This window comes from Leopardus geoffroyi, chromosome B4, assembly GCF_018350155.1.
Source record: "Leopardus geoffroyi isolate Oge1 chromosome B4, O.geoffroyi_Oge1_pat1.0, whole genome shotgun sequence".
Lineage (NCBI taxonomy): Eukaryota > Metazoa > Chordata > Mammalia > Carnivora > Felidae > Leopardus > Leopardus geoffroyi.
Genome location: NC_059341.1, coordinates 79,385,916 through 79,399,487, shown reverse-complemented (window position 1 = coordinate 79,399,487; position 13,572 = coordinate 79,385,916). Strand labels below are relative to the sequence as shown.

General features: G+C 43.3%; 1 protein-coding gene across 1 annotated transcript; it reads left to right on the top strand.

Moving 5' to 3' along the window:
* Positions 1-4,145: 4,145 nt before the first annotated feature.
* Positions 4,146-10,061, top strand: LOC123590109 (keratin, type II cytoskeletal 6A). The gene is made up of 9 exons (XM_045462966.1): positions 4,146-4,753; positions 6,199-6,413; positions 6,760-6,820; positions 6,978-7,073; positions 7,195-7,359; positions 7,855-7,980; positions 8,826-9,046; positions 9,267-9,301; positions 9,413-10,061. Exons 1-9 carry the CDS (start codon positions 4,214-4,216, stop codon positions 9,664-9,666), a joined length of 1,713 nt encoding a protein of 570 aa, XP_045318922.1. The 5' UTR covers positions 4,146-4,213; the 3' UTR covers positions 9,667-10,061.
* The last annotated feature ends 3,511 nt before the right edge of the window (positions 10,062-13,572 follow it).

Sequence of the window (13,572 nt, the reverse complement as noted above, 5' to 3'; positions counted from 1 at the left end):
TTGCAACCCCTAATGAAATAGTGAGTCTAGGAAGTGCTCAATGAATATTACAATCTTAGATGAAATTTTATCATGTACCTTTCAGTGGAGGGGTGGGGCTGAACCACAAAAGTCCCCTGATCCATCTTAACATCACTAAGAATTAGACAACTAGCATTACGTACCTCGTGATACAATGCACTCAGGAGTACGGAGCACAGCCAGAATGCCTCTTGCCTGAAATAATGGAAGTAAATCTAATCAACTCAATACAAACTCTAGTACACAGAAAACCAAGGATGGAAGAAGTTATGTGACGCTGATGGGACACAACAAGACACAGCCTGGAGGTAGACATTCTGTAGAAAAAATAAGTTCTCCACAAATAAGTGACACATAGAAAAGGAAGAAAGAATCAAATAGAAGAATCTTAAGAGATATACCTGTTAAATGCAATATGTGAACCTAGTTAGGATGTTGCATCAAGCAAACCAGGATTAAAAAAACATCTTTGAGATGACCTGAGAAATTCAAATACAAGTGGGTATTAGATATCATTTAAAAAAAAAACTGTTTCTTAGGAAAGCTATAGTAGTGTTATGCAGTTGGATTAAAAAGTCATTATTGCTTAGACACACCTGCAAATATTTACAAGTGAAATGACTTGCTGTCTGGGTTTCCTTTAAGTCACTTCAACAAGAGTAGTAGAGGATTTAGATATAAAAAGTAAGGGATTAGATGAAACAATCATGAGAAAATGTTAATAAATGTTTAATCTGGGTGATTGGTACATGGTGGTTTATATGCTATTCTCTGCAATTGTATCCACTTGAAATGTTCAAGGATACAAATTTTGTTTAAAGTATTAAGTAAATCATCACACCGAGGAGAGCATTTAATTGAGGATTACATTTCTACTGACAGTAAATGTGATGTCTTCCAGAAAGCTTTCAGGTGACTCCCAGCATGGCTCTAGGGTAGAGAGGCCCTTAGGACGAGGACATCCGCTTAGAATAAAATTGTTTTCATTAAGTGTGAGAGAGGAAAAAATAATATTTTTAATTGATTAGCTTGATATTTTAGTTTGTATGATATTTTAAATATAAATGTGTGAATGGGAGCCTTCTGAACTTAATTGTAGAGACAAATGAGAAGCATTTCCTCCTTCTCAAATACCCAAAAATGAGAAGAAGAAGAAACAAAAAAGTAAACTCCACCTTCAACCACCAACATGAAACAATCTAAAATCCATTAAAAAAAAAAAAAAGGAGCATGTGGGTGGCTCACTCAGTTGAGCATCTGATTTCTGCTCAGGTCATGATATGGTTTGTGAGTTTGAGCCCCACATGGGTCTTGCTGCAGCCCAGAGCCCACTTTGGATCCCTTGTCCCCTTCTCCCTCTGCCCCTCCCCCTCTTGCACCCTCTCAAAATATATAAACCTTAAAAAAAATGGAAGAATATTCTCACAGACATAGAAAAATGCAAGACAGTTGTTAAGAAACTCAGAGAGAAGATGCCCACAGCTGCAGATCTCAGGGAAGAACACTCAACACCAACAAATCCAAACCAAACAACTCAATAACCACAAAGGAACACCAAACAAAGCCAACACAGGTTTTCCTACGTGCCAGACACTGTTGACTCACTGCACTGCTGCTAAGTCCCTGTAAAGGACACTTCATCAGGTGCACATCCAAGAATCCCTTGTTTGCAACAATCAGAACTGGGTGTGTGGGCTGGAGGCAGGACCCCATTTGTCATGAAGTTTCACAAAACTGTGAAGGCTGGGCTGAATAAGGAATCAGTCCAGGCTTATTGGCAGCATTTTGTTGGTGAAGCAAAGAAAGCAGAGACAAAATTGTGAGCCACTCTGTGGTGACCTTTGTTGGCTTGTCAGAATTAAAGCTTAGAGGAATTATTCACACAGCCCTGTGTCATAATGAGAAATCCTATTAGCCTGGATATGGCCCTGGCCCCCCCTCCCAGAATACCTCCTGCAAATGGCAGGGCCAGAAAGGGCTTGCTTCATTCACAGATGAGCACTGGTCAGAAAGGAACCATTCCAGGGCGCCTGGGTGGCTCAGTTGGTTAAGCGTCCAACGTCAGCTCAGGTCATGATCTCACCGTTCATGGGTTCCAGCCCCGTGTTGGGCTCTGTGCTGACAGCTCAGAGCCTGGAGCCTTCTTTGGATTCTCTGATTCAGATTCTGTGTCTCCCCTTCTCTCTCTGCTCCTCCCCTGCTTCTTCTTCTCTCTCTCTCTTCTCTCTCAAAAATAAATTAACACCCATTAAAAAACAAAGGCAGAGATAAAGGAAGCATTCCAGGATCACAACAGGCACCTTCCATTAAATAACACAGGGACAAACAAGAGGCATGTGAAAAACACTCAACAGAAAAAAATTCCAATAGTATATTTCCCAGAATTCGATGAAATAGACACCATGATAAAATCAGAGAACAAATGGGGCAATTGAATGAGATAATAAAGGAGAAAATGAACTGGAGGAGCTCAGAAAAAGAGCCAAGAATGAAGGCCATGCTGAAAGCAGAGAGGGAGGTGAAGGCATTGCTGAATGGGCAGTAATGGACATGGAAAGGGAGGTAGACAGAGCGGGAGAAGAGCTTGCAGGCATGAAACAGCCATCACTGAACATTAAAGGAGGACGAGGAGAAAACACATAAGAAATACAACACAGGCGTAACTGAAAAGAGGATATAAACGTGGGTATTATACAAACATGGATATGCATAAAATATATACTTTTTAACAATATGGGCACCCTCTGTACATATACACTCGCCCCAATATCTCTCTCCATCTCTTTCTTCTCTCTCTCTCTCTCTCTCTCTCTCTCTCACACACACACACACACACACACCACATACCCCAGGAAAAACACAGAAACACCCAAATAAGGATACTACAAAGATACACAGGAACTGAGAACACCGCTTGAATCCATATATAGGAATTGGCTGCTTGGGGAATGACCTTGAATGTATATTTTATTCCTTGAACGTCTTCAACATTCTCCTTCAACGTCTAAACATTGAAGCAAGTGTGTAAGTAACAATACTCAATATATGAGTAGGCAGTCTATACATCTACATCTGGAATGTTTAAACAGATAGCACATTAAGTTTCTAGCTTTACCTATCACTTAACAGGATATACAAAGGACACAGTAAAGTGTTCAATGAGGCACCATGAACATGCAACTAGAAAAATCCAAGGAATGAAACACTGCACCTGCCAAAGAACCCAGTCTCTTTAACAAATAAATTGTATGGAAAAAATGAAGGAGGGTATACTGACTTACAAGATTTAAAAGACATTGCACACACATATAATATGGATTGAGCTTATTTGGATCCTGATTTGGACAACCAAAATATAAAAAATAACACCAACAGGTATATTTGAAAATGGAATAGACACTTGGTGACATTAAAGAATATATGTAAAATTTCAAGATAAGAAAATGACATTTTGGTTATATTTTTGAGTCTCTCGTTCAGACATAAATATAGAATTATATACAAACGAGACAACATGATCTCTGACATTTATTTTCTGATAATTTACAGCCGTCATGGTATAGAGTAGGAATATGGAAGCTATCATATTGGTCGTGAGATAATGCCGTTTATATAGCTGAGTGATAAGAGTATAGGGACTGATTATGTTGTTATGTTACTCCTTTATGTGGGTGAAATTTTAAGTAAAAGCAAAAAAAGTCATATTTAACTATCGTAATAAAGAAAAAGAATGAGAATGTTACTATGAAGGCATATGAAATAGATTATTTCAGTCTCCTTACTCTGCTGGGTACAAGACAAGTGGAGAGGAGAGCACTTAACTCCTGATACACATGCATAACATGCAGATCCTTTGTTTGAGACAGTGACTAACTCCTAGCTCAGTGAATTGAGAATAGTCTCATTGTATTGAGATCAAGTCAAAGCTGGAAGACAGAAGATATTTTCCCTGACTAAAGGAAGCCAAAAATGCAATCTTCATTATTTCATAACTTTTCTAATAATCCAGATGTGACATCACTGTTTGTAAAGCCCAACCCTTCCCAATCTGCAAGCTCACCTTCCAGGACGGAGCCCAGCCCATTTTCACCATATATAAACTGCTGCCGGGAGGCTCATCTCACAGATCTGCTCCTCCCAGCCCTACCCTCCAGCCTCTCACGCTTTCTTCAGCCTTCCCTCTTCAGGAATCATGTCTAGCAAATCCACCGTGAGGAGCCAAAGCGTCAGCCACCGTGGCTTCAGCACCAGCTCAGCCAGAGTCCCAGGGGTCTGCCGCTCTGGCTTCAGCAGTGTCTCTGTGTCCCGCTCCAGGGGCACTGGTGGCCTCGGTGGAGTGTGTGGAGGAGCTGGCTTTGGGAGCAGGAGCCTCTATAGCCTGGGCGGCTCCAAGAGGATCTCCATCGGAGGGGGCAGCTGTGCCATCAGTGGCGGATATGGTGGCCGAGTTGGAGGTGGCTTTGGCTATGGAGGTGGAGCTGCCAGTGGATTTGGTTTTGGTGCCGCAGCTGGTGGTGGCTTTGGGCTCGGTGGTGGAGCTGGTTTTGCTGGTGGCTATGGGGGCTCTGGCTTCCCTGTGTGCCCCCCTGGAGGCATCCAAGAGGTCACCATCAACCAGAACCTCCTCACTCCTCTGAACCTGCAAATCGACCCCACCATCCAGCGGGTGAGGACTGAGGAGCGGGAGCAGATCAAGACCCTCAACAACAAGTTTGCCTCCTTCATCGACAAGGTGAGCCAAGAAGACCTGCCTCCACTGGGCTGTCAGGCTCCCCAGACTAGACAATCAATGAATGTCCTACTGGGGTGAGATTCAGGAGGGAGGGAGAAGGGGACTCAGAGGAGCTCTCCCCTGGGATGTCAGATGGCCTCCATGTTGACAACAGGCAGAAGGTGATGGAAATCACTTGAAACCACTGGGTCTCCTAAATGTCCTTCATCCCAGCCAGGGAACAATACTCAACTTGTGTTATCCATGAAGCAAAATAAGGCAATGAGAGAATAGAATCAGTCAGCTTTACCTGCTGAATATTCTAAGAGACTAAATAATAATTCCAGGGGAAAACTGTTCTAGGGCTCTGGACATGAGGAAAAAGGTGAAAGAAAAAGATTTCTGAATGAATTAAAAAAAGGGTCAGAAATATTTACCTAAAGATAGAAATAAGAAAAAGATTTCTGGGGGCGCCTGGGTGGCGCAGTCGGTTAAGCGTCCGACTTCAGCCAGGTCACGATCTCACGGTCCGTGAGTTCGAGCCCCGCGTCAGGCTCTGGGCTGATGGCTCATGATGGCTCAGAGCCTGGAGCCTGTTTCCGATTCTGTGTCTCCTTCTCTCTCTCTGACCCTCCCCCGTTCATGCTCTGTCTCTCTCTGTCCCAAAAATAAATAAACGTTGAAAAAAAAAATTAAAAAAAAAAAAAAGAAAAAGATTTCTGGCTGAATTAGAAACAAAGTCTCACAAACATTTACATAAATATAGAAATGCAAAATGTGTAGAACTAGAGCATGACCATTAGGGCATTTGTTATACAGGGCAATCATGCACTAAAGCAGAAGTTAATGGAATCCAGTAATTAACTGAATTGGATTAAATCACTAGTTTCTGCACATTTAACAGTCCTTTACCTGAGGTACAATTTAAATATAACTTTCCACTTTGTAACAGAGAAATACTATGTTTTTAAATGTCTATTTAAGTATTTTGAGAGAGAGAGAGAGAGAGAGAGAGAGACTAAAAGAGAGAACAGGAGAGGGTTACAGTTAGAGAGACAGCACAGAGCCTGACAGGGGCTAGATCTCACAACACTGAGATGATGACCTGAGCCCAAATAAAAAATCAGAAGCTTAACTGAATGAGCCACCCAGGCACCCCAGAAATATTTTTAACTAGATGTGTGGTTGTGCTTTTCAATAAAAAGAGAAGAAATGTTGAAAGACGCTGATAGGCCAAATAGCTTAGTTGGTGAGAAGATGTCATAGGTCCATGGAAGAACTTCACACTAAGACCAGTGAGGTTGGAACGAAATAGGGTTGGGGGTGCAACACTGTCAGCCTGACCCTCTGTACATGGTCTGTAATAGCCCAACCTGGGCGACTACCCAAAGTGCCTGGGCACCTGTCAGGTTACATCTCTGTCTCCCTGGCTTTCTCTGGCAAATAACAATCTTGTCTTCTTCCAGGTGCGATTCCTGGAACAACAGAACAAGGTCCTGGACACCAAGTGGACTCTGCTCCAGGAGCAGGGCACCAAGACCGTGAGGCAGAACCTGGAGCCCTTGTTTGAGCAGTACATCAACAACCTCAGGAGACAGCTAGACAGCATCCTGGGGGAGAGGGGCCGCCTGGACACAGAGCTCAGGGGCATGCAGGACATGGTGGAGGACTTCAAGAACAAGTGAGCACAAGGACAGAAAGGGCTCCATTCCCTGAAGTGCACACATCAAGACTATTGGGTGACTAGGTCAAGATGTGGGCCTGATTCCATAGCAAAACATGTTCATGGAAATGACACTCACAATTGTTGCCGAAACAACCCCAAAATAGCAAAAAGGCCATGGAGGTGGATGGGGAGAGAAAAAGATAAAAACAATTTAGGGACCCCCAAAAATCATTTTTGTGGCTCACTGGCAGGAAGCTCTTTTGGGGTATATCTCTCTTATGGAAAGTTGGGATTCCAGGACACTTTCTCTGTATCATCCTTGCCACTGGCTCAATTCTGTCTTACCCTCTTCTGTGTCTAGATACGAAGATGAAATCAACAAGCGCACAGCAGCAGAGAATGAATTTGTGACTCTAAAGAAGGTGAGCTGCTGAAGATCAGGGGTTCATGTTCCTTTCTAGAAAGAAAGGACTCTTGGGCCCTGCACACATCCAAGAGGGGAGTAGATGGGGAGACTAAAAGGCGTTCAGACTGGGAAGGAAGGCTCAGCTGACTCCAAGGTGTTGGCTTGTTCCCCAGGATGTGGATGCTGCCTACATGAATAAGGTTGAATTGCAAGCCAAGGTAGATGCTCTCATGGATGAGATCAACTTCACCAGAGCCTTGTATGAAGCAGTAAGCATCCCCACTCCTCTTTTTTTGTTGTGATGGGGCTCTGCCAAGGGTGGAGGATCTTGGGGTGGGCTACGTCTGTAAGGCCAAGGGAAAGATGATCTGATGATCTTATGCTCTGCAGGAACTGGCTCAGATGCAAACCCACATCTCAGACACTTCCGTGGTCCTGTCCATGGACAACAACCGTAACCTGGACCTGGACAGCATCATCGCTGAAGTCAAAGCCCAATATGAGGAGATCGCTCAGAAGAGCCGGGCTGAGGCTGAGTCCTGGTACCAGAGCAAGGTGAGCCTTGAGTTGACAGGTGCCCAGGATTGCCTGTGTCCTCTTCCTAGACACCAGCAAGGCTACCCCTTTGCTGGGAAAATCACCTCAAGGAAGCTGATGATTTCTCACAAGTGTGAACCCTGCACTCACAGAGTAGGCATTCACAGAATTTATGTGCTTTTTGAGTAAGTCAAAGAACACCACTGCAGGAGGCTAGCTATATCGATATGGATCTAGTGATCCTTGCTTTTGTCTTCACCCTGAGTCGGCTCCCTTGGAAACATAATACAGAACATTGCTGGCCTCCAACTGAACTAGGCAGCCAGCATTCCATTCAAAAGAGGGTCTGTGATCAGCGTACAGTATTCAGTGACCTTGCCCCGTCAACTTTCTCTAAAATGCCTTGGTGAGAAGTCCCTAGCTCTGGGTGTGTTAAATGCCAGATTGAGAAGTCAGGTCACCATTAGCATGTGAAAACCCACATGCACCACCTTCTCTCCCTCTGCACTCCAGTATGAAGAGCTGCAGGTCACCGCAGGTAGACACGGGGATGATCTGCGCAACACCAAGCAGGAGATTGCTGAGATCAACCGCATGATCCAGAGGCTGAGATCCGAGATCGACCATGTCAAGAAGCAGGTACAGTGGGGGACAAGCATCGCTTCCTCACTCAACCACCAGGCAGCCATCAGCCACCATTTGGGAAATGCTGGGAATTGGGGGAGAGCAAAGAGAGGGGTGCATGTGGCTCCCACCCTCAGTGAGTTCCCACATATGAGGACAGATGAGTGCTAACCCTACAGAATGACACAACCGCATGACAAGAGCAATCCCAATTAGTCAGAGTGTAGAAAGATCATCCAGGGACTTTTGAAAGAGATTATTTAAGGAGAATGCTTGGTTTAGGAATACAAGAAACAAGTGGGGAAAGAAAAGGGGAGGCCCAAAGTGGGGGGGGGGCAAGATTGTTCTAAATCTGCTCAACATCGAATTGAAACAGAAGTTGAGCAGTGACCCAGGATGAAGATCGGTGTTGCCCAAGCATGTTAGAAGACCTTAGGAGTGAGGAGGACAAGATCTCAGTGGCCAGAAGTGAAACTCATAGCCTTAAGTGAAGATGTTGGTAATTTTGTATAAATTAGGGGGCATCCACATGAATCATGAGAAAAGGTTCTGGCCTGGTTTTGGAGACAGCACTCAAAACAAACTGAGTGGGCCCATTTCTTCCAACTATGCTGGTATTTGGTCCAGTATAGGGTACCCACCCAGCCCTCAGAGAAGGTGGTTTCCAAAAGGCATATATGTTCTCATGTGGCTCCCAGACTAGATAAGTTGTGCAGAACAGACAAAGACTGGGAAAAAATGTGGTAGAAGTCCCTTACCATCGTATCTGGGCTCTGGAACTGTTCCTCACTAGAAATAAGTATGGCTACTCTCCTGGAGAACTACATTACGAGTTCCTTCTGCCTATCTTCTTGCTCTAGTGTGCCAACCTGCAGTCCGCTATTGCTGATGCCGAACAGCGTGGGGAGATGGCCCTGAAGGATGCCAAGAACAAGCTGGCTGATCTGGAGGATGCTCTGCAGAAGGCCAAGCAGGACATGGCCCGGCTGCTGAAGGAGTACCAGGAGCTGATGAATGTCAAGCTAGCCCTGGACGTGGAGATTGCCACCTACAGGAAGCTGCTGGAGGGCGAGGAGTGCAGGTGAGTAACTCACACAAGCTCCTCAAACCTCTGAATCCATGTCCATGATGTCTGGCCATGAGCACAAGTTGAAGGCATTCTAGTTATGGCCACAATCATGACTCTCCGAGAATCTTAAAAGGCAGTTTGCTCATGGGTTATCCTCACATCGAGGCTTCCCACTCTGGTCCAGTGGTGGCTGTCTGAGGTCTCACGGTCCCTGTGTTTTCTCCCTTCCTAGGCTGAGTGGGGAAGGTGTTGGACAAGTCAACATCTGTAAGTACTTTGCTTGCCCCTCTCCCTTGCCCTTAGCCCTTCTGACGAGACTCAGACTGGCAGAATGAGCTCACTGTGTCCTCTGTGTCCTTGTCTCCCTCCCCTTCACAGCTGTGGTGCAGTCCACCGTCTCCGGAGGCTATGGCAGCGCTGGCGGCTATGGCAGTGCCAGCGGTGTGGGCAGTGGCTCAGGCCTGGGCGGAGGCAGCGGCTACTCCTATGGCAGCGGCCACAGCCTGGGAGCTGGCTTCAGTTCCAGCAGCGGCAGAGGCATTGGCGGTGGCTTCAGCTCCTCTGGGGGAAGCAGTTCCACCATCAAATACACCACCACCTCATCCTCCAGCAGGAAGAGCTACAAGCACTAAGTCCTGCCATCAGCTCTTGGCCCACGTTGTCCCATCTACAACTGGATTGCCCTCTCTCAGGCTGCTTCTCCTCTCCCGTCTCTGGTTTCTTACTCTCTGACTCTGAGCGGAACCTGCTGAGTGCCTTCATTTCTCATCACTGCCTATACCTGCTCCACCTGAGCTTCCACTGCTCACCATCCAAAGGTCACTGCCTGGGTCCTACTCCAGGACACAGCAACTTCTTCTTGCTTCCACGGGCCCATGAATTCCCCATCTCTCAAGTAGTGAGGCCTTCCCTCACAGTGCTTGTGAAAGCATAAGTGATCAGCTCTATGACAAACAGGGTTTGTGTCCCTGTCATGTGTTCTTCTCCTTGCTCTCTTCCAATGCAATAAAGCAGATTTATAATATAATTCATGGTGGAGTAGTGACTTGCTTCATTACCTTTGGGTCCTGAGTGTTTTCATCAGACAAATGCCTTATCATGTGAAGAATACTCCCAATCCTCAGTACTTACTCCCATCCTCTAGACTGCTTCGTCAAACCTCAGTCTCGCATCCTGATGTGCAGGATTCCTTGCCAGATTAGATTCCATGTAAATGCTTGTCAAGTGGAGTGGCAGGCATCTGGTCTACCATCAATGTACAGTGTTTGCACTGCCTGTATTTGGGAGTAGCATCTTAGCCTCTTTGACTTGGTCTGTAAGATTCTCTGCCACCTGCTCAAGCAGCCACCCATAATGCCCAGAGAAATATAGTAGTGTCCAGTTAGAGCCAAAGAATAGTGACAAGAGAATAAGAGATTAGATTTTACTTGCAATTGCCTTCATGACCCAGAAACGTGCCTGACAATAGCAATTAATATGTGTATACTGCTGAACCGGAAGTATACTTCTAGAAATGTATCTTAAGAAACTAGTACAAACGCAGGACGTTATATGTACATGGATGTGAATTCCAATAATCTTCACAACACGAAAAACTTGAAAACACTAGATCTGAGCAAATTAAGGGTCTACAAACTCAGGCACAAATCTTAGATGCTGACCTCTTAAAGTCTGAAAACAAAACAAGAATGGAATCTCCCTATTCCTTACCTCCTAGACCTCTTAACAGAGGCTCAAAGAAGTCAAGTTCTGTGCTCTGATGAGATGATCTTGCATCCCCTCTAGCTGTGCCCTGGCCTGCTCTGGTTTATAAGAATGGTTAAGGGAAAACTCAGGATACAGTGCAAGGATGGTCTGTTAACTTCCGCTTCCCAACCACCAGTCACCGTTTTCAGTCCCTGTTTTCCCCATGCCCCTAACCCCAACTCAGCCCAAGGGAAATTCTCATGGATTGGATAATTTATAAAGATGTTTCTGGATCCTACTATATCAGTACCCTGCTGTGTTCACTTGTAACCATTCCCACAAGGAACAGTGTCAGCCTTCCATTTTGGCACTAACTACACAGAATTTATTTAATACCAGATATGTGATCCCAGATCATGGATATGAAGGGCACTAAAGTATCATCAAATTGAATCCTACAGTGTATAAAAAGAGTTCTACACCACAATCAATGAGATTTAATGCATATAAGCGAGGCTAATTCAACATTCAATATCAATCAATTTAATCCACAATTTCAAATGGCTAAAGAAGAAAAAATCATATGATTGTAATAGTTTATGCAGAAAAAAATTAAATAACATGATCCAATATCCATTCATGATTAAGTGAAAAACTCACCAAACAATGAATAGAGGCAAATTCTTCATATTCGAAAATAATATTTTTTAAAAAACATGTAGCTAACATCACACTTACTGATGAGAGACTAGACACTTCACTTCTTTTTGTTTATGTTTATTTATTTTTGTGTGTGTGAGAGAGAGAGAGTGAGCATGAGCAGGGGAAGGGCATAGAGAGAGGAAGACACATAATCCAAAGTAGGTTCCAGGCTCTGAGCTGTCATCACAGAACCCGAAATGGGGCTCCAATCCACGAACCCTGAGATCATGACCTGAGCTGAAGTTAGACACTTCACCAACTGAGCCACTCAGGTGCCCCTGGACCCTTTAGTTCTGAGGTCAAGAATAAGATTAGCATGTGTTCTTCTCTCCACTTTTATTGAACAGTGTACTAGAAGTTCTAACTATACAATAAGATGAGAAAAAGCAATATAAGTTATACAAATTAGAAGTGAAGAAATAAAGCTCTCTTTATTCTCAGATGACATGATAGTCTATGTAGAAAATCTGAAAACCTCCTCAAATAAACAAGCCAGTATAGCAAAGTTGTAGTACACAAGATTACTACTTAAAAAGTCATTTGCTTTTTTATTTTTGTTTTGTTTTGTTTGACTATAATTTATTGTCAAATTGATTTACATACAACACCCAGTGCTCATCCCAATAAGTGCCCTCCTCCATGCCCATCACTCATCTTCCCATCTCCCCCAAACCCCACACACCCTTGGTTTTTGTATTTAAGAGTGTCTTGTGGTTTGGCTCCTTACCTCTCTGTTTGTAACTAATTTTTTCCCCTTCCTTTCCCCCATGGTCTTCTGTTAAGTTTCCCAAGATCCACATATGAGTGAAAACATATGATATCTGTCCTTTTCTGACTGACTTATTTCACTCAGCATAATACCTTCCAGTTCTACCCATGTTGCTGCAAATGGCATGATTTCATTCTTTCTCATTGCCAAGTAGTATTCCATTGTATATATAAACCACATCTTCTTTATCCATTCTTCAGTTGATGGACATTTAGACTCTTTCCATAATTTGGCTATTGTTGGAAGTGCTGCTATAAACATTGGGGTACACGTGCTCCTATACATCAGCACTCCTGTATCCCTTGGGTAAATTCTTAGCAGTGCTATTACTGGGTCATAGGGTAGGTCTATTTTTAATTTTTTGAGGAACCTCCACACTGTTTTCAAGAGCAGCCGCACCAGTTTGCATTCCCACCAAGAGTGCAAGTGTTTACATTTCTCCACATCCTCGCCAGCATCTGTAGTTTCCTGATTTGTTCATTTTAGACACTCTGACTGGTGTGAGGTGGCATCTCAGTGTGGCTTTGAATTGTATTTCCCTGATGATGAGTGACATTGAACATCTTTTCGTGTGTCTGTTGGCCATCTGGATGTCTTCTTTGGAAAAGTGTCTATTCTTGTTTTCTGCCCATTTCTTCACTGGATTATTTGTTTTTTGGGTGTCGAGTTTGGTAAGTTCTTTATAGATTTTTGGATGCTAGCCCTTTATCTGATATGTTATTTGTAAATATCTTTTCCCTGAATGTTGAAATTTTAAAAAATTATCATTTATAAGTAGTACCAAAATATTAAATATACTTAAGCATCAATCTAATAAAATGTGAAGAGAACCTATGTGTGGAAAATTATAAAATATTGATATTTATGAAAGATACTGCATATTCATGAATTAGAAGATTTGATATTATTAAGACATCAATTTTTCCAATTTTGCCTTATTGATTCAACAAAGTCTCAACTGAAACTTTAGCAACCTGTTTTGTAGATTATCAACAAGTTGATTCCAAAGTTTATAGGGAAAGGCAAAAGACTTTTGCAAGGTTAAGTAAGTGTACACAGAAGGACTTTAGTCCTGTTTGATACTGCAATGGTGTATTCATGAAACTCTGAATTTGTCAAATCTCACAGAATTTTGCAGCACAAGACTGAACCTTAATATGTGAAATTAAAAAGGAATAATTCCTAAGATTGAGGAATCCCAGGTTAGAAGGTAGAATTAAAAAAAAAAAAAAAAACTACTGTATTACAAATGTATGAAACAACCTCACGGAAAAGAATGGGGATAAAAAAGGCTGACCGAAGTAACTTTGGAAATGAGTGGAATCTGTAAGACTAAAGGCAACAGGAACTGTACACAAACATTGTAGTTGATAAGGTTGAT